Below are 20,088 nucleotides of genomic sequence, written 5' to 3'. Positions count from 1 at the left end.
TGATTTAGACTCCCACCTTTCCTTTCTGGCCTCTTCTCCCACACTGCCTACCACCTTGCTTTCTCTACTCCAGTCACTTTAGCCTCCTTGTCATTCTTTTAGTAAGTCAAGCATGCTCATACCGCAGAGCCTTTTTACTTTGGGTTATTCTGCCCGAGATGATTTAACCCCAAATACCTCCTCAACCTGCTCCCTCTCTTCTTTCAGATCTCTGTTCAGATATCAGTGAGGTCTTCCCTGACTGCCCTTTGTAACACAGCACCTTCTCATCCTTTCTAAACCCTTGCTGTGCTTCATCTTTCTCTATTGCACATATCACCATCTAAGTTAGGTTTACTTACATGTTGTTTTTCTTTTTCCAGCTAGATCGTCAGTTCATTCAGGACAGGGACTTTATTCACTGCTCTATCTCTAGCACTTGGCAGGTGCCTGTCACACAGTAAGCACTCAGTATTTATTGGTTAAGTCAGAACATTGACTGAACCTTTTTATTTTGTTTTTTAATGTTTTTTCTCTTTTTATTATTTTAAATTAATTTTTATTAGAGGATAATTGGTTTATAGTGCTGTGTTAGTTTCTGCTATACAGCAAAGTGAGTCAGTTATACATATACATATATTTATGATAGTTTGTGTCCCTCCATCTGGCAGATATAACAGTTAGAAACATGCGTATCTAACAACAGAATATTAAAATACAGAAAGCAAAATAAATTAAGGGAGAAATAGAAAGCTCAACAATAATATTTGGAGAATTCAGTACCCGCCTCCCCACTTTCAGTAATGGATAGGACTACTGGGCAGCACTGGATTGAACCTTTTTGGACAGCAACTTACAACATGATTTAAATGCCCTTTAAAAAAAAAGAGAATGATTAAATTCTATCCATTGATGACAAGAGAGGGAGATCTGCATGTGGCAGGGTCTGAGAGGATGAGATCAAGATCAGTAATAAAGGTTGTTTTTCTCTCTCAGAAAGAGTAAGAAAAGAGATGAAGGTAAGGGAATAATTTCCAAGTGTCGAGGACATTGTACAGTGAAGAGCAAGCACTGTGTGTCAGCCGTCTTTAAGAAACCTAGGTTGATGGAAGCAACATCAACCTGTCCTGTTGATGCAGGACAGTAACAGAAAATAAGGTTATGTGTGGATGGGAATAGTTGTTGAAAATGAGTCAAAAAAGCTAGGCCTGCCATGATGCATGTTAGGGATCAGTAGTGTGAATTCTTGATCTGTAAGAGGTGAGAAAGCTCTCTATGTCTAAGCTAGTCAGTGTCATGTTAGGAAGCAAGGAGGGCGGGATTAGAAATGCCAACTGAGAGGCAGCTGTAACAAGGCAGAGTTGAGGTAATACTGTTACTGTAGTTAAGTTACTAAGTCATATCTGACTGTTTTGTGACCCTATGGACTGTAGCCCACCAGGCTCCTTTGTTCTTGGGATTTTCCAGGTAAGAATTCTGGTGTGGGTTGCCATTTCCTCCTCCAGGGGATCTTCCCAACTCAGGAATCAAACCTGCATCTCCTGCATTATCAAGCGGATTCTTTATCACCAAGTCCCCAGGAAAGCTGGTAATACTACTTTAGGTAATAAGGAGTGTAGGGTGTAATGAAACAAAGGCTTGAATCAAAAATAAGCCATCAGTGATGTGGCAAAGAAAAAGATAATTAACTGCATGTGGGATACAAAAGAAGAGGAAATAAAAGATTCTGTCAGTATTAAGAGACTGTATTTCCTTTAAATTATTTTCTTTTTTCATTATAGGTTTTCCTGTCATTCACAAAAAAATGGATCATTTAAGCCTTTGGAGGACTCAGTTATCACAGTACTTCTATACTACCAACTGAGATTTATAACAGTACATTTATGACCATAAATGTCTGCATCATAGAACTGCTGAAGAACTAAAAGAGAATATTCCTTATTCTTCTTAAAATTTATTCCTAAAAATAATCCTATAGTATTATGATATTACTAAATGAAACTAGAAAGCAAGCACAATTATTAAATTATTAGACTGATACAAGCACGCATGTGCAACAGCTACTGTATCTGACAGTTACCAAACCTCAAATTTTGATGATTTCCCTTTGCGGGAAAGGTCATTATATTTGCAAGAAACCACTGAACATTGTCAGTCAAATATATTTTTAGCTGAGTGTCATTTAGGAGAATTTACTTGAAACAAGTTCTAGAAAATTCTACATCCTACCACTCAGTGGATTTGATATTATGGCAGCAACTTACAGACTTGTGGTTAGTACTGTGAACCACTATAGCAGTGTGGTGATAGACCGGCGTTTTGAGCAAGCGATACATTATTGCACTGGAACCTGCCACACCTTCACACATGGAGTTGACTGCATTGTGATACATCATAGTGTTTGTGCAGACCTCTTACACATCCCTGTGTCTCAGTTCAAAGATACAGATCTGGACTCTCTGTTTCTACCCCATGAAAATGGGTTTTCCTCAGCTGAAGGTGACTATCCCCATCAAGCCCTCACGGGCATACCCAAGGTCAGGAAAGGATCTACATTTCAGAGTACCTGTAATTTAAAGGACATTGCAGGAGAAGCAATCAGTTTTGCCAGTGGGAAAATAAAAGAATTTTCCCTTGAAAAACTCAAAAACTCTAACCATGCCGCTTACAAAAAGGGAAGGAAAGTTAAATCTGACTCATTCAACAGGAGGTCAGTTGATTTTGACTTGCTCTGTGGCCATTATAACCATGATGGGAACTCTCCATCCTTTGGTTTACTCCGGAGTTCCTCAGTTGAGGAAAAATCTTTATCCCGTAGAAACTCACTCGATACAAATCTGACTTCAGTGTTTCTTCACAACTTCTCTGAAGAAGACCTGGTTACTCAGATTTTAGAAAAACATAAAATAGATAATTTTTCTTCTGGTACAGATATAAAGATGTGCTTAGACATCTTGCTAAAATGCTCCGAGGATTTGAAAAAATGCACAGACATCATAAAACAGTGTATAAAGAAAAAGACAGGGAGTAGCATCAATGAAGGAAATGGTAATGATGCAATTTCTAGCTCTGAAACTGTCTATATGAATGTAATGACCAGGTTAGCATCCTACCTGAAAAAGCTACCATTTGAGTTCATGCAATCTGGGAATAATGAGGCTATAGATTTAACAGAACTGGTCAGTAATATGCCTAATTTACAGCTGACTCCCTTTTCCCCAGTATTTGGCACTGAACAGCCCCCCAAGTATGAAGATGTTGTCCAGCTCTCACCCCTTGACTCTGGACAGTTTCAAACTATAGAACTGCAAGATGACCAGCACAGTTATAGAAAAACAGACACTATAAAACCCATTCCAAATAACTCTACAAATTCCTTATATAATTTAGAGATAAGTGATCCCAGAACTCTAAAAGATGTCCAGCTTCAATCGCAGCCACTAACTGTAAATCCTTTAGAAAATGTTTCTTCTGGTAATCTCATGGAAACCCTATATATTGAAGAAGAGTCAGATGGAAAGAAAGCATTGTATCATGAACAGAAGACAGAAAATGGACCCTCTCAGGAGTTGATAAAGGTAAATGAAGATAGAGCAGAATTATCAGACCATGGTACTCATCTTAAAAAATGTCCTGCCTCAATGCAAAATGAAATTGGTAAGATATTTGAGAAATCAGTTGTTAGTCTACCTGAGGAAGATCTTAAATCTAAAGTTCCTAAAGTTGAAGAGGAAAACCACAGAGATTTTATTAATTCTAACAGTCAGGAAGAGATAGATAAATTGTTAATGGACTTGGAATCTTTCTCACAAAAGATGGAGACCTCTCTAAGAGAGCCACTTGCTAAAGGTAAAAGCTCTAACTCTCTAAATAGTCAGAGTCAGTTGATTGATCAGCTCCCAGATCTTGAGCCTAAATCTAAAGTCTCCTCACCCACGGAAAAAGTGTCACCTTCCTGTCTAACAAGGATTATTGAAACCAATGGACACAAAATAGAGGAAGAGGATCGAGCCCTCTTACTGCGGATTCTAGAAAGCATTGAAGATTTTGCTCAAGAATTGGTTGAATGCAAATCAGGCAGAGGGAGCCTATCACAAGAAAAAGAGATGATGCAGATTCTACAAGAAACCTTGACAACTTCCTCCCAGGCCAATTTATCAGTCTGCAGAAGTCCTGTTGGTGATAAAGTCAAAGATACTACCTCAGTGGTTTTGATTCAGCAGACCCCAGAGGTGATCAAGGTAAGACCTAACAATCTTCAGTCCCAAGAAGTCTCCAAAGAAATGTACTAATGTTTGCAAAATTTAGAAACAAAAAAATTTTGTCAGTCGTTTTATGTTCCACTAAAGCTCCTACCCTACAGTAGGCATGGTCTCACTGAGTTCAGTGGAAAAAGCTAAAAAGCAAAGTCTTTATAGAGTTAAGCAGATTGCTTTCAATTTCCTTCCTGACACCCTTTATCTTCTTCCTAGCTCTGTGACCAAAGGAAACTTACTTGGTCTTAATATCCTCATCTGTAATGGGAGTAATAATGATCAAGATAAGTCAGGTGAAGCACAAGCAAGGTGCCTTACACAAAGAGTTATTTAATATTAGTTTCACCATCCTCAACCAGTAAGCCACTCTTCACTGCATGCCTTTGTGGACTACAAGCCTGTGTAGAACTTAAAATCGAATTGGGGAAACAAAACTAACATACCAGAAAAAGTATGTGAACATATAAGCACATCTCTGAAAGTTTTGTTAGTGCAGCAGATCTTCAAAGAAGGTAAAGAGTAGAGTATATGAAATATCCTTCGTCATGCAAGTGAGAATGGATGTCAGTCTAGAGTTCCAAGGTAGAAGTATTTTCAGAAAGCTTTGAATTTACCCTGCTACTGATAGCGTTGCTTTTGAATAATACCAGAAAGGAAGTTATCTGCCCATTTGTAGGTATGTATATGTGTCTTAGCCCAATAGGATTATTCTTATTCGTTTTACATGTCCAACACAGTTGGTAAGAGGCTCTGCTCCACCTCGCACAGGGACCCAGACTGATGGATGTTCCATGTTCCTACAGCTGCCCCATTGCCCCATCTGGAAGATGTGGCTTAGGAGTTCACTGAAGAAGGCTAAGAAAGAAATGGAGCTTTTAGCCACCTTGCCCCACTCTTGACATAATTCCCGTCTGCTCACAGCCCAGTGATTCCAACCTGAAGTCTAAGAATCATATGGGAGCACATAGAATATTTGGTGAGCTCTGTCTCTACCATGTGAATACACTATATGTGTCAACATGTATGAATTCAGACATGAAGCAAAGTCAACAAAACTGGTTGTAAAATAATGATAGGAATTATTTGGGGTATTTGTATTGTATAAAAAGTGTGAATAAATACATGGATACATCAGGTACAGTGTTCAGAACAGTGATTAATCCATGGAAGAAGGAAGAGAGAGAGAACTGAGGAAGAATACACAGGGTCTCAGTAATATTTAATCTGGTAATGAATCACCATTATTTTGTCATGCCATTTTGTATATCTTTAATAAATTTTAAAAAGACAAATGGATATTAGAGACAGCATATATATGGCCCAGTTAAAAAACAAGTTATTATTTTCACATTAATATTTTCATTAGAACAGGAAAAAATGCATATTATGATCAGATGAATAATTTTTACCTCATATTTTTTTGTGGCTGTTGTTCTCCTGTACACATTTTTAGTTACCAGTGATGCTAAAGTTTAAAACAGTACATATTTAAAGTATTAAATAATTTAGGTCTAAAAGATCCTCAGTTGTCCACTGAGCGTTACTGTGAAATCTCTCTTGAGTCTCTTCATTCCTTGATTCACAGTTGGTAATACTCTTTGTTAACATGGGTCAATGCTGAAGGGGAGAAACTATGTCAATTAATTAGAAAAATTTTTAAAAATCCTTTCATGTACATAGGCAAGACTGATGTGCTTACTATTTTATAAAGAAAATACCTGTATAGTAACCAAAATGATAATAACATAAGATCTAACAGTTCTTGTGATCTGCGGTGTACCAAAATATTTAAATGTATTGTTTTCCCCATTAAAAAAAAAAAGTCTACCTTCTCTAATGACATATTCCAATGTTTCACAACTACTATGGCCAGAAACTCTTACTGTAATACAGTGTTTTGAAATTTGTTTAGCCCTCTTGCCCCATTATCATCTGTGGCGGGGAGCAGAGGGAAACAAATTCTTCTAGGAGAGGTAGACTGCAGAAAGCAGAAAATGTGAACCTGAAGCCAAGAATAGATCCCATGCAGCATCTCTCCTGTGTGCCCGGCTGACAGCTCATAAGTGGGTCACCAGTGCAAATACATCTACATAAAAATGGCACTCTGGGCTCTAAGTGAGCTCCCCAGTTTTTTGACAAAGTATGGACTGACTGAAATCAAAATCATATTAAAGGATTCTCCCATAGGTCTTTTAAATGAGTTCCTCATAGAACTCATTTTCTATGAGTTCCAACCTCATAGAATAAATTTGATGAGATTTCTTTTTTCCCACAGAGGTACATCATTTTTTTTAATTGAGGTATAATTGACATATTAGTTGCAGGTGTACAATAACCTGGTATTTATATACATGGATATAATCCCAGTTAAGTCTTGTTACTATCTACTGCCATACATAGTTAGAATTCTTATTACTTTGATGAGACTTCTTCTTTATAAAAGTTGAAAAAATAATTCATGAAAAGCTAATTTAAAGAAACAAGCAATATAAAATGTGTCAGGAAGATACTTAAGGTAAGAAAACAAACCCATCCTTCCTTGACTCAGTTGCCTCCTTACCTCTTCTTTTTTTTAATCTTTTCTTTTTACGAAATATTTAAAATCAGAAGTTGGCAAATGTTTTCTATACAGGGCCAAATAGTTAATACTATAGTCTTTGCAGGTCACAAGTTTCTGTCATATAGTCTTGTTTTTGTTTTTTCTTTTTTAAACAGCCTTTCAATAATGTAAAACCATTCTTAGCTATAAGTCTTAAAAAATGGGCAGTGGGCCAAATTGTAGTTTGTCTTAAACAAAGACAAAAGTATTGTGAATGACAGAAAAAGCTTTTTTATTACTCACCACTTTGCTTTATCAAATCTTAATGCTTTGCTGTAGCTTTGCTTCAGATCTTTATTTAATATTTTCATTAATATCACCGTTTTTAAAAAAGTCACCTCAGATATAGTTGAAATCCCAAGGGTTCCCCTCCCCAGTATTCTCTCCTCTTCCAGAAGTAACCATTTCCTGAAATGTCAGTGTTTTTATCTCCTAGTCATGTTTTTATTCTTGTATACAGAGAATGAACATAGAGTTCAGTTCGGTTCAGTCGCTCAGTAGTGTCCGACTCTTTGCAACCCCATGGACTGAAGCACACCACGCTTCCCTGTCCATCCCTGCAACTCCCAGAGCTTACTCAAGCTCATGTCCATCAAGTCAGTGATGTCTTCCAACCATCTCATCCTCTGTTGTCCCCTTCTCCTCCCGCCTTCAATCTTTCCCAGCATCAGGGTCTTTTCCAATGAGTCAGTCCTTCACATCAGATGACCAAAGTATTGGAGTTTCAGCTTCAGCATCAATCCTTCCAATGAATATTCAGGACTGATTTCCTTTAGGATGGACTGGGTGGATCTCCTTGCAGTCCGAGGGACTCTCAAGAGTCTTCTCCAACACCACAGTTCAAAAGCAAATAAAATCAGAGAGTTAGGTTGGGGCCAACTTACAAATGACCCTGTATGCTATGCTAAAGTGTTTCTTTCACAAAAAAGCAGCAGACTCACAGATACAGAGAACAAACTAGTGGTTGTCAGTGGGCACAAGGGAGTGGGTGGGGTCCAATATAGGCTTAGGGAGTAAGAGGTATAAACTACTAGGTATAAAGTAAGCTACAAGGACATATTACGCAACACAGGGAATACAGCCAGTGGTTTATAATAACTATGCTGCTGCTGCTAAGTCTCTTCAGTCGTGTCCGACTCTGTGCGACCCCATAGACAGCAGCCCACCAGGCTCTCCCATCCCTGGGATTCTCCAGGCAAGAATACTGGAGTGGGTTGCCATTTCCATCTCCAATCCATGAAAGTGAAAAGTGAAAGTGAAGTCGTGATGGAGCTAAACCTTTAAAAATTGTGGATCACTGTATCATATACCTGTAACATATTATGCAGCAACTATACTTCAATTTTTTTCTAAAAAAAGATCATTCTAAGGGAGTGGCTAGCTAACGAAGATTTTAAAGCACAGGACTCCCACAGTATAGTTTTTTCAGAATAATTTTTTAAAGAATAATAAATTTTAAATTAAGGCTTTTATTTTTTAACATTTTGAACAGTCAAAATGTTTCCAGTTGTTCAAAACATTTCAATTAAAAGACTTATGTAAGGGACATATAGGAATTGCTTTTATTTGACATTGATGATTTTCACTGAAAAGATCTACTTCACAATATTATATATCATTAATATTTTAATATGTATTTCAGAATAATTTCTCACGAGGAACAGTATCTATTTTCCAGAAATACATTTCAAATCTGTATTTGGAGAGGGAATCAAATAAAAAATACTAGAAGGATGTTGAGCGATTGGTACAGAGGGTATCGGTCTAAATCAGGGGTGGGATGAACAGATAAAGAAGTTGTGGTACCTATGTACAATGGAATATTACTCAACCATAAAAAGGAATGGATTTGAGTCAGCTGAACTGAGGTGGATGAACCTATAGCCTATTATACAGAGTGAAGTAAATCAGAAAGAGAAAAGCAAATATCGTATATTAGCACATATATGTCAGAGAAGGCAATGGCACCCCACTCCAGTACTCTTGCCTGGAAAATCCCATGGACAGAGGAGCCTGGTAGGCTGTAGTCCGTGGGGTCACTAAGAGTCAGACACGACTGAGTGACTTCACTTTCACTTTTCACTTTCATGCATTGGAGAAGGAAATGGCAACCCACTCCAGTGTTCTTGCCTGGAGAATCCCAGGGACGGGGGAGCCTGGTGGGCTGCTGTCTATGGGGTCGCACAGAGTCGGGCATGACTGAAGCAACTAAGCAGCAGCAGCAGCAGTACATATATATGGAATCTAGAAAAATGGTACTGATGAACCTATTTGCAGGGCAGGAATAGAGATGAAGACATGGAGAACAGGCTTATAGGCAAAGTGGGATAAGGAGAGGGGGGGATGAATTCAGACAGTAGCATTGAAACATGTATGTTACCATATGTAAAATAGATAACTAGTGGGAAGTTGCTATGTAGCATAAGGCGCTCAGCCCTGGTGCCGTGTGACTACCTGGGGGCGGTGGTGGGAGGCAGTTTCAAGAGGGAGGGTATACATGTGTATTTATGGCTGATTCACACTGCTGTATGGCAGAAACCAACACAACACTGTAAAGCAATTATCCTCCAATTAAAAATAAAGACACAAATCAGCTTTAAACAGCTTAAATAAATGAGGGGTCAGAATCCTGTGGTCCGTGGGCCAAATCTGATTGGCCACCTGTGTTTGTAAATCGTTTTATTGTAGCACAGCTACAGTCCTTCATTTCCATATGAACTGTGACTGCTCTTGTGCCCTGTCTACTAGGTTGAGTAGTTGTAACAGAGACCTTAAAGCCTAATATACTTACTGTTTGGCCATTTATAGAAAAAAGTTAGCTAATTTCCTGGTCTAGATATTATTTTGTGTAGATCAGCAAAACAGATTTTTGATAAGGTTCAGTGTGATATTTTTTCAAAGACATCAGTAGCAAAAACTACCAATGTGGCAATCAGATAGTCAAATAGAAGTAGAAAAATAAGTAAGCCCAGAGTTTCAGAATTCTTCATCATGGGTTCTTATCTATATAGCTTTCTCCCTTTTCCTCTCTAGTCATTTCCCGATCTCTGACTTTTCTACTTAAAACAGATTCCTTTTCATCCCATGTCTTATTCTCTGCTCTTTTTTCCTTTCTTTGCTCATGAACTCTCTCGCTGTGTCAAGTTCTATATAATTGGTCAACAGGTGACAGGAAACAACCCTGTAGGTCCTGGAATAACAGACGTTACTCACATAGGCCTGAAATGAGTTGAACAAAGAGAATGGTATGTTTTCACTTATATATAGAATCTTAAAAGTTAAAGCAAATGAATATAACAAAACAGAAACAGACTCACAGATATAGCAGACAAACTAGTGGTTACTAGTAGGTTGAGGGATGGGACATAGGGCAGGATAGGGAAGGGCATTAAGCGATACAAACTACTAGGTGGAAAATAAACTACAAAATATATTGTACAGCATAGGGAATGCAGTCAATATTTTATAATAATTGAATGGAGTAAAATCTATAAAAATATCAAACCACTATAATGTACTCCTAAAACTAATATAATATTGTAAATCAACTATACTTCAGTTTAAAAAAAAAAAAAAGGAACAGCTTGTGGAGGAGAGAAAGAGGATGTGGCTGAGGTTTCAGAGGGTTTCATAATAACAAATGAGTGAATTACATACATGTCCATGAGTGTGACATGGACATAAAATTTTTTAAAAAAAACACTTAGGAAAATATACTGCTTTGGAAGTTCACGTAATAAATGATGTTTCAATTCTACATTTTATTACCTTTAACAGATGATATTACAGTCATTTTTGGTCTGTTTTTAGCTTTATGGGACAATAACCTGTTAGCTATTATTCACACATTAAAATAATAAACCCTAGCCTCCCCTGAAAATTATTACTTTTACTTAATTTAGTGAAAACAAAGCCTGGGGAAAGTTTCCATTATTGCTTGTCTCCATTGAAAGAGTGGAGGGCAGGCAGGAAGGACTTGTCAATGAAAGAGGAAAATGTTAAGGTAAACAAAAAGGAAGATTTTTTTAAGCTATACTGTAATGCTTAAGTCTAGTGAAACCTTACAGATTTCACTAACTGAGGGGGCTGCTGCTGCTGCTGAGTCGCTTCAGTCGTGTCCACCTCTGTGCAACCCCATGGACTGCAGCCTACCAGGCTCCTCCATCCATGGGATTTTCCAGGCAGGAGTACTGGAGTGGGTTGCCATTGCTTTCTCCACTAACTGAGAGGGAAAGGTGTCTAATTATTAGAAAGTTCAAATTAAAACTCTAATTTTCTAAAAAAAACTATTAAGAGTAAAACTGTTGTCACAGTATTGCCAGATGTGAACTTTAGCAGGACCTATTTCAAAAATGGGATAAAGATCACTTTTATGATTGTTAAAAAATTATTGAAGAAAGTATATGAATGGCTGGCGCCCCATAGTCAAGCTTGTTTGGGGTGAGAAGGCCCAGAATTCGCTTGGCACTTGGGGATTAGCTGACTGAATATACTACATTTTTGGTCAAGTGGACCATATACAGGGACATATAAGTTATCCAGATTTTGGTTTGGTGATTTGGCAGGAGCTCTGGGCAGGAACGGCTCCATCATGAGCCTGGAAGTTTATTTCAGCATAGTTAATACATTATTATGTAAAATGGAGGTTGCCAAAATGATTTAAAAAGGATAATTTCTAAATAGCTTACGCATGTACTGTGTAGAGCACACAATTGGGGATTAAGATGAATCAGACATCATAAGCCTTTTTGGAGCCCACAGTCTAGTAGAAGAGATGAGCTATTTACTGTGATACAGAGTGAAAAGAATGGATTCCATGAGAGAGAGATGAAATGCTACAGGAGTTCAGAGGATGGAGAGAGAGAGATCCCAGCTTGTGAAATTCAGGGAAGTTTCTCTGGAGAAAATAGCATTTGGATATGCATACCCTCGTCTTATTCAGTGAATTTACTTAAAGTCCTAAATGTTAGTGTTGTTATAGTGTTAATGGTACTAAGGTTAGAGGTTTATTTATCTCATTGGCTTGGACCATTTCCATTCTGTTCTAAGATGTAAAAATGTACCTTAATCTTCTCCATTTCAGTTCAGTTGCTCAGTTGTGTATCTTTGCGACCCCATGAACTACAGCACGCCATGCATTCCTGTCCATCACCAACTCCCAGAGCTTACTTTCTCATGGACAAACTCATGTCCATCGAGTCTGTGATGCCATCCAACCATCTCATCCTCTTTTGACTCTTCTTCTCCCACCTTCAATCTTTCCCAGCATCAGGGTCTTTTCAAATGAGTCAGTTCTTCACATCAGGTGGCCAAAATATTGGAGTTTCAGCTTCAGCATCAGTCCTTCCAATGAATATTCAGGACTAATTTCCTTTAGGATGGACTGGTTAGATCTCCTAGCAGTTCCAGGGACTCTCAAGAGTCTTCTCCAACACCACGGTTCAAATCAGTTCTTCGGCACTCAACTTTCTTTATAGTCGAACTCTAACATTCATACATGACTACTGGTAAAACCATCGCTTTGCCTAGACGGACCTTCGTCAGCAAAGTAATGTCTCTGGTTTTTATTATGCTGTCTAGGTTGGTCATAGCTTTTCTTCCCAGGAGCAAGAGTCTTTTAATTTCATGGCTGTAGTCACCATCCACAGTGATTTTGGAACCCCCAAAAATAAAATCTCATTGTTTTCATTGTTTCCCCATCTATTTGCCATGAAGTGATGGGACTGGATGCCATAATCTTAGTTTTCTGAATGGTGAGTCTTAAGCCAAATTTTTCACTCTTCTCTTTCACTTTCATCAAGAGGCTCTTTAGTTTTTCTTCACTTTCGGCCATAAGGGTGGTGTCATCAGTGTGTATCTGAAGTTGTTGATATTTCTCCCAGCAATCTTGATTCCAGCTTGTGCTTCATCCAGCCCACCATTTTGCATGATGTACTCTGCATATAAGTTAAATAAGCAGGGTGACAATATACAGCCATGACATACTCCTTTCCCAATTGGGAACCAGTCTGTTGTTGCATGTTCAGTTCTAACTGTTGCTTCTTGACCTGCATACAGATTTCTCAGGAGGCAGGTCAGGTTGTCTGGTATTCCCATCTGTTGAAGAATTTTCCACAGTTGGTTGTGATCCACACAGTCAAAGGCTTTGGCTTAGTAAATAAAGCAGAAGTAGATGTTTTACTAGAACTCTCTTGCTTTTTTGATGACCCAATGGATGTTGGCAATTTGATCTCTGGTTCCTCTGCTTTTTCTAAATCCAGCTTGAATATCTGTAAGTTCACAGTTCACATACTATTGAAACCTGGTTTGGAGAATTTTGAGCATTACTTTGCTAGCATGTGAGATGAGTGTGCAATTGTGTGGCAGTTTGAACATTCTTTGGCATTGCCTTTCTTTGGGATTGGAATGAAAACTGACCTTTTCCAGTCCAGTGGCCACTGCTGAGCTTTCCAAATTTGCTGGCATATTGAGTGCAGCACTTTCACAGCATTATCTTTCAGGATTTGAAATAGCTCAACTGGAATTCCATCACCTCCACTAGCTTTGTTCGTAGTGATGCTTTCTAAGGCCCACTTGGCTTCACATTCCAGCATGTCTGGCTGTAGGTGAGTGATGACACCATTGTGGTTATCTGGGTCATGAAGATCTTTTTTGTATAGTTCTTCTATGTATTCTTGCCACCTCTTCTTAATATCTTCTGCTTCTGTTAGGTCAGTACCATTTCTGTCCTTTATTGTGTCCATCTTTGCCTGAAATGTCCCCTTGGTATCTCTAATTTTCTTGAAGAGATCTGTTATCTTCCCCATTCTGTTGTTTTCCTCTATTTCTTTGCATTGGTCACTGAGGAAGGCTTTTGTATCTCTCCTTGATATTCTTTGGAACTCTGCATTCAAATAGGTATATCTTTCCTTTTCTCCTTTGCCTTTAGCTTCTCTTCTTTTCTCAGCTATTTGTAAGGCCTCCTCAGACAACCATTTTGCCTTTTTGCATTTCTTTTTGTTGAGGATTGTCTTGATCACTGCCTCCTGTACAATGTCACAAACCTCCATCCATAGTTCTTCAGGCACTCTATCAGATCTAATCCCTTGAATCTATTTGTCACTTCCACTGTATAATCATAAGGGATTTGATTTAGGTCATACCTGAATGGTCTAGTGGTTTTCCCTACTTTCTTCAATTTAAGTCTGAATTTGGCAATAAGGAGTTCATGATCTGAACCACAGTCAGCTCCCGGTCTTGTTTTTGTGGACTGTATAGAGCTTCTCCATCTTTGGCTGCAAAGAATATAATCAATCTGATTTTGGTATTGACCATCTGTTGATGTCCATGTATAGAGTTTTCTCTTGTGTTGTTGGAAGAGGGCATCTGCTATGACCAGTGCATTTTCTTGGCCAAACTCTGTTAGCCTTTGCCCTGCTTCATTTTGTACTCCAAGGCCAAATTTGCCTGTTACTCCAGATATCTCTTGACTTCCTACTTTTGCATTCTAGCCCCCTATAATGAAAAGGACGTCTTTTTTGGGTGTTAGTTCTAGAAGGTCTTGTAGGTCTTCATAGAACCATTCAGCTTCTTCAGCGTTACTCGTTGGGGCATAGACTTGGATTACCATGATGTTGAATAGTTTGCCTTGGAAAGGAACAGAGATCATTCTGTCATTTTTGAGATTGCATCCAAGTACTGCATTCCAGACTCTTCTGTTGTTATGAGGGCTACTTCATTTCATCTAAGGGATTCTTACCCACAGTAGTAGATATAACAGTCATCTGAGTTAAATTCACACATTCCAGTCCATTTTAGTTCGCTGATTCCTAGAATGTCAACATTCACTCTTGCCATCTCCTGTTTAACTACTTCCAATTTACCTTGATTCACGGACCTAACATTCCAGGTTCCTATGTAGTATTGTTCTTTACAGCATCGGACTTTACTTCCATCACCAGTCACATCCACAACTGGGTGTTCTTTTTGCTTTGGCTCTGTCTCTTCATTCTGGAGTTGTTTCTCCACTGTTCTCCAGTGGCATATTGGGCACCTACCAAGCTGTGGAATTCATCTTTCAGTGTCCTATCTTTTTGCCTGTTCATACTGTTCATGGGATCTTCAAGGCAAGAATACTGAAGTGGTTTGCCATTCCCTTCTCCAGTGGACCGTGTTTTGTCAGAACTCTCCACCATGACCCATCTGTCTTGGGTGGCCCTACACGGCATGGCTCATAGTTTCATTGAGTTATACAAGGCTGTGGTCCATGTTAACCTTCTCCATCTATCTTACAAATAGAAGTTTTTGGTCCTTGGGGAATCCAGTAAGGGAGGCTAGATGGCTAGATCATAAATCCATTATTTCAAACCCAAGCTCTTTGGTAGTCTAATCTTGATGATTAAGAGTAAGTCAAATTGGCTTAACAGAACTCTCCTTCCTAGAGAGTATAAAAGAAAATATCAGGCTGCTTTGCTTATCTTATTTAAAATTCTAAGTTGATAGTTGATAGGACTCATGCTAATAAAGTAAAGGGTTGGATGGGTAGTTCCCATTGTTTTTTGCAGGTTTTAAGTCACACTTCAAGCAGACAGTCTTATCTGACACCCTGATTCATATCATCTTCTCTTTTACCACTTCAGGCTCCAAAATTATAATCTCCAGCTCCCAAACCTACCTAATAAAAATGAAATATTAAAATAAGCACATGCAGAGAGATTTATGAGTCCCTTTCAAGTTTCTTTGCCTGGCACTATCCTCCATTGGCCTTTATTTAACAAATGGTAGCATTAAATAAGTATTTATTGAATGAATAAACAAATAAGTGAATGGATAATCAAATGAAGGGATTTTTGCTTGTCTGGTTTGCCTGCTTCTCAAGTAGAAACTGTGCTCTCTTGCCTGAAGGCCATCTCTTTCCTGGCCCTTGGCTTCTCAAAGATGCACGCAAAAGAACCTGACAACTGGTTCCCTTCTAGGACTTGAGGCTGGTGCCTCAGCAAGACTCAGATCTCACCCAGACCTGTAGCCTCTTAATTCCTCTAGCTTGTAACACCTAAAAACCTATGGAGTTCTGGGGAAAATCCTATCACCTCCCCTGACTAGAGGGGAGAACCCCATTAAGAGTATAGATCATTTTACCTTATCACAGGATGAAAGTGTTTTGATTGTAGACTGTAGGCACTCTCTTATTCACCACTTCACCCTCAAGCCCTATTGTAGTACCTCCACATATGAGCTGTTTATTTAAATCCTGAAAATTCCTTTTCCCCGTCTTAGAAGTCCCACCTTCATCCCAACAGATTTAGCTTGGAAAAGAACTTTTCTGGCCACTTACCTTCAGTATAGCATTTTTTAAAAAAATCTAAATCTATTTATTTTAATTGGAGGTTAATTACTTTACAGTATTGTATTGCTCTTGCCATACATCAACATGAATCCGCCACAGGTATACCCGTGTTCCCCATCCTGGACCCCCCTCCCTCCTCCCTCCTCTGGGTCTGTTTTTGGATGCCCAAGAGGGTCAGAGAAATCTTTCAAGGTGGGTAGGATTTGCACCGTTACTAGAACTTTCTTTGTTTCTTTCTGACCCTGATCAGTAATATGTGTTTCACATATCATTCCAGGGGGAATCAAGAGCCTTCCTTGGTTAATGATCTAATATTATGAGTCTTTTCAAAGTTTAGATACTATATTGTATAATTTCATATATGTTTAAATGTAGAATAATTACGAAAATGAAATTATAGAAGAACACACTTTTGGAATCTTATTAAAAGCTTCTTCTGAAGCATTCTTCTTTTACTTTCTAGGTTTGTATCATACCTTCATTAAGACTGAGCAGTCATATCATTGAGGGAAAATGTTCCTTCTCCCTCAGCTTTAGGTGCTGACGGTTTCTTGGGTTCAGTGCTGCAAATATTTGAATAGAAATCAAAGCACTCATCAATACAGCAAGAAACTATTCTCCCTTCTACTTCATTTAACCACCACAGAGATTAATAAAAGTAAAGAGATCTGGCCAATGGCACATATAAATTTACAGGATGAGTTCAACAGCTATTTCCCCTCCACCTTTAATGTCTTTTGAGATCAGGTCCTGTTGCATCTCCATCCTTTCTAATTATTCACATCAATTGTCAAGATAAAGATATAAATTGTAAAACAAATACACCAATGTGATCCCTTTTTGTAATTAGTATGTTTATGTGTATGCAAAAAATTGGGGGGTAAATACACTCTAAATTACACATGTTCTTATAGAAGTAAGACTGAGACCCAGATATCCAGGTACTCCTGATATGTATAGCCCTCCCCAGCCTCCAAAACAGAAGTGAAAGGAGCTCCCAGAACTCAGATTGCTTCTGGTCAGCCTGTGGTTCCCCTCATGGACCTACCCAGCACACAGCTTCACTATTCTCTGCCTTAAGATCAGGACTAATCCAATAGCCCTTCATCCCTGTTTACATCAGTCACCACAGAAGTCTAGGAGTTCACATAACCACTCACCTCACCTCCTCACCCTGCTCTTGTATATCCTGTTTCTGAGTCCAGCCCTGAAATCTTTCACTGTGCCCTCTTGATCATTCACTGGCAAAATGTCCTAGGTCATCAAACTCTTCTAAACATTCCCTTTACCCTCTTGTTCTGTCTGAAACCCATCTGTCCCTAAGGGTGTGTGCTAAGTCGCTTCCATGGTGTCCGACTCTTTGTGGCCCCATGGACTGTAACCCTCCAGGCTCCTCTGTCCATGGGATTCTTCAGGCAAGAATACTAGAATGGGTTGCCATGCCCTCCTCCAGGGTATCTTTCTGACCCAAGGACTGAACACATAATCTCTTACGTCTCCTGCATTGGCAAGCAGGTTCTTTACCACTGGCACCCAGGGGTACTATAGCCATGTGAAATGGCGACTCTTTTCTTTCCCACTCTACCCCTGTCTCACTGGATCTGGAGGAAGCAGTAAATGTTCTTGCATTTCATTGCAACTTCCAGACTATTCTTTTTCCCGCTTCTCTGAAACTACCATCCCCCGGCTTTGAGCTAATGTCATCAGACTCACTATCCACCATGCTTAGTTGTTCAGTCGTGTCCGACTCTGCAACCCCATGGACTGTAGCGCACCAGGCTCCTCTGTCCACCGGATTTTCCAGGCAAGAATCTAGAGTGGGTTGACATGCCCTCCTCCAGGGGATCTTCCCAACCCAGGGCTCAAACCCAGGTCTCCAGCATTGCAGGCAAATTCTTTACCAGCTGAGCCACAAGGGAAGCCCTACCTTTCCTTGATTGTAGTCATCTGCCAACCCCACGTCCCTTCCTTGATGATTTTAGCTCCTGGCTGTTTGACCCTTTTCAATACTACTTGCCAAGATTCTTGTGAGTTTTCAGTAGATGAGGCATCCAATCCATGAGCTTCTCAGTTCTTTGATCTCTCCTTCAGTGAGCTTGTCGTCTGCCCTTCTTTAGCTAGTCCTTCTCTGGTCCTGTTTTTATGTCAGTAGCTTTAGAAGTGTAGTTCCCAACTAACAGCATTAGCATCACCTGGGAACTGGATAGAAATACATATTCTCAGGCCCCGGCCCCTTTCTCCCCTGCAGTCATCAGTTTTTTCCCTTTGATCATTCCATCAACTGATAAACATGCGCAGTTCTCTCCTCTTTAAAACCAGGCATTCAAAAGACACTTTGGCATGCAGGAGATACAGCTCCATCAGCTATTATATTTGCAACATAAAGATCATCCCTAGGGTCTTTGACCATCAATTCTAGCCTTCTCTTCTGACATCTCTTAATTCACCCCAAATTACTGAGAAACCGAACACATGCACACCCCCCACAAAGACACCGGGGCAAGGTATTTAGGGGGGCAAGGTATGTTACAGTACTGCCACTGTGCGTTCACTGATACTCAACATGGCAGTGTCAGTGGATTAGAAACCCTCTATTCCTTCTAACTTAAGTTGTCTGACATATTTATGAGCCCAAAATGAATTTCTTATGCTCTGTAATGAGCAGTCTCTACTTGAAGTAATTACTGAGGAAGAAGAAAGGCAGACTAAAAAGTACAGTACTCTAGGAACCAGAAGTTGTAGACATCCAAGAATTATCATATGTAATAATTTTAGGTTCTTAATTATCTCTCCCTGCCCCAGATCCCAGAAGAACATCTACTCCAAGTGTTAGGAACACTGAGAGGTAAAAATACTAGATTTGTGGGTTCTTTGTCTTATGGGTCATGGAATGTGTTCCTATCATTTCGATGGCAGTTGAAGCAAGACATAGAAATGCTTATCAGATCTGCTCCTGTTTTTCTGCAACCAGTGAAGTTAAGGCTAGAGGAGCAAAGAAGCCACAGATCACCACAGCCACCCAGCCTACATTCCCCACTCCAGTGCTTCATTACTTAAGAGTAAATAATGTTACTGGCAAAACAGAGCAAGCTATTAAATAATGCAAAGACACCAAGTTGGAGCATAAATGAGGATATAAAAATTTAGGATTAAGAGTAATTAACTAATTGGCTTATAATCAGTTTTCTGTGTTAAAGCTTTATGATGATATTTTAAGCAAAGTCTGTGATTCCAAGTTATTATACCTTTTTTTTAAATTAATAACTGCTTTGCCAGTTAGAGCCAAGATGAGAAAGACTTTTTAAAATTGAAATATAATAGTATAAAATTTACCCTTTTAAAAGTGCTTAATTCAATATGTACGGCTGAGTCCCTTTGCTGTCCACCTGAAACCTATCACAGCATTGTTAATTGGCTATACTCCAATACAAAAATTAAAAGTTAAAAAAATAAAGTGCCTGATTAAGAATCACTACATTGTACACCTGTAACATATAATATTGTACATCAGCTGAACCAACTATATGCCCTGTCATGTTTATTATATCACTTTATGTTTATACATTAATAAAATACAACCATACCAAGTGCATAATTCATAGGTTTTTAGTATCTGCTCTGCTAAGTCACTTCAGTTGTGTCTGACTCTGTGCGACCCCATAGACGGCAGCCCACCAGGGTCCCCCGTCCCTGGGATTCTCCAGGCAAGAACACTGGAGTGGGTTGCCATTTCCTTCTCCAGTGCATGAAAGTAAAAAGTCAAAGTGAAGTCGCTCAGTCGAGTCCGACTCTTCGCAACCCCATGGACTGCAGCCCACCAGGCTCCTCCGTCCATGGGATTTTCCAGGCAAGAGTACTGGGGTGGTTTTTAGTATATTCAACAAGATTATGTAACCATCAGCACTAATTCCAGAACATTTTCATCACTT

General features: G+C 39.1%; 1 protein-coding gene across 4 annotated transcripts in view; it reads left to right on the top strand.

Moving 5' to 3' along the window:
* PPP2R3A (protein phosphatase 2 regulatory subunit B''alpha) overlaps positions 1–20,088 on the top strand; it is a 233,030-nt gene that overhangs the window by 59,219 nt on the left and 153,723 nt on the right. For 3 of the 4 annotated variants that reach the window (XM_024996316.2, XM_024996309.2, XM_059889116.1), the window contains exon 3: positions 1,761–4,220. The exons of the other annotated variant lie outside the window; for it this stretch is intronic. In XM_024996316.2, the coding sequence (XP_024852084.1) occupies positions 2,229–4,220 (1,992 nt within the window). In that variant the 5' untranslated portion in view covers positions 1,761–2,228. The remainder of the gene's footprint in view (positions 1–1,760; positions 4,221–20,088) is intronic. 4 annotated transcript variants of the gene reach the window in all.

The sequence above is a fragment of the Bos taurus genome, chromosome 1 (assembly GCF_002263795.3).
Source record: "Bos taurus isolate L1 Dominette 01449 registration number 42190680 breed Hereford chromosome 1, ARS-UCD2.0, whole genome shotgun sequence".
NCBI lineage: Eukaryota > Metazoa > Chordata > Mammalia > Artiodactyla > Bovidae > Bos > Bos taurus.
Note: the sequence above shows the minus strand (reverse complement) of the source record. Positions and strands in the feature narration are given on the sequence as shown.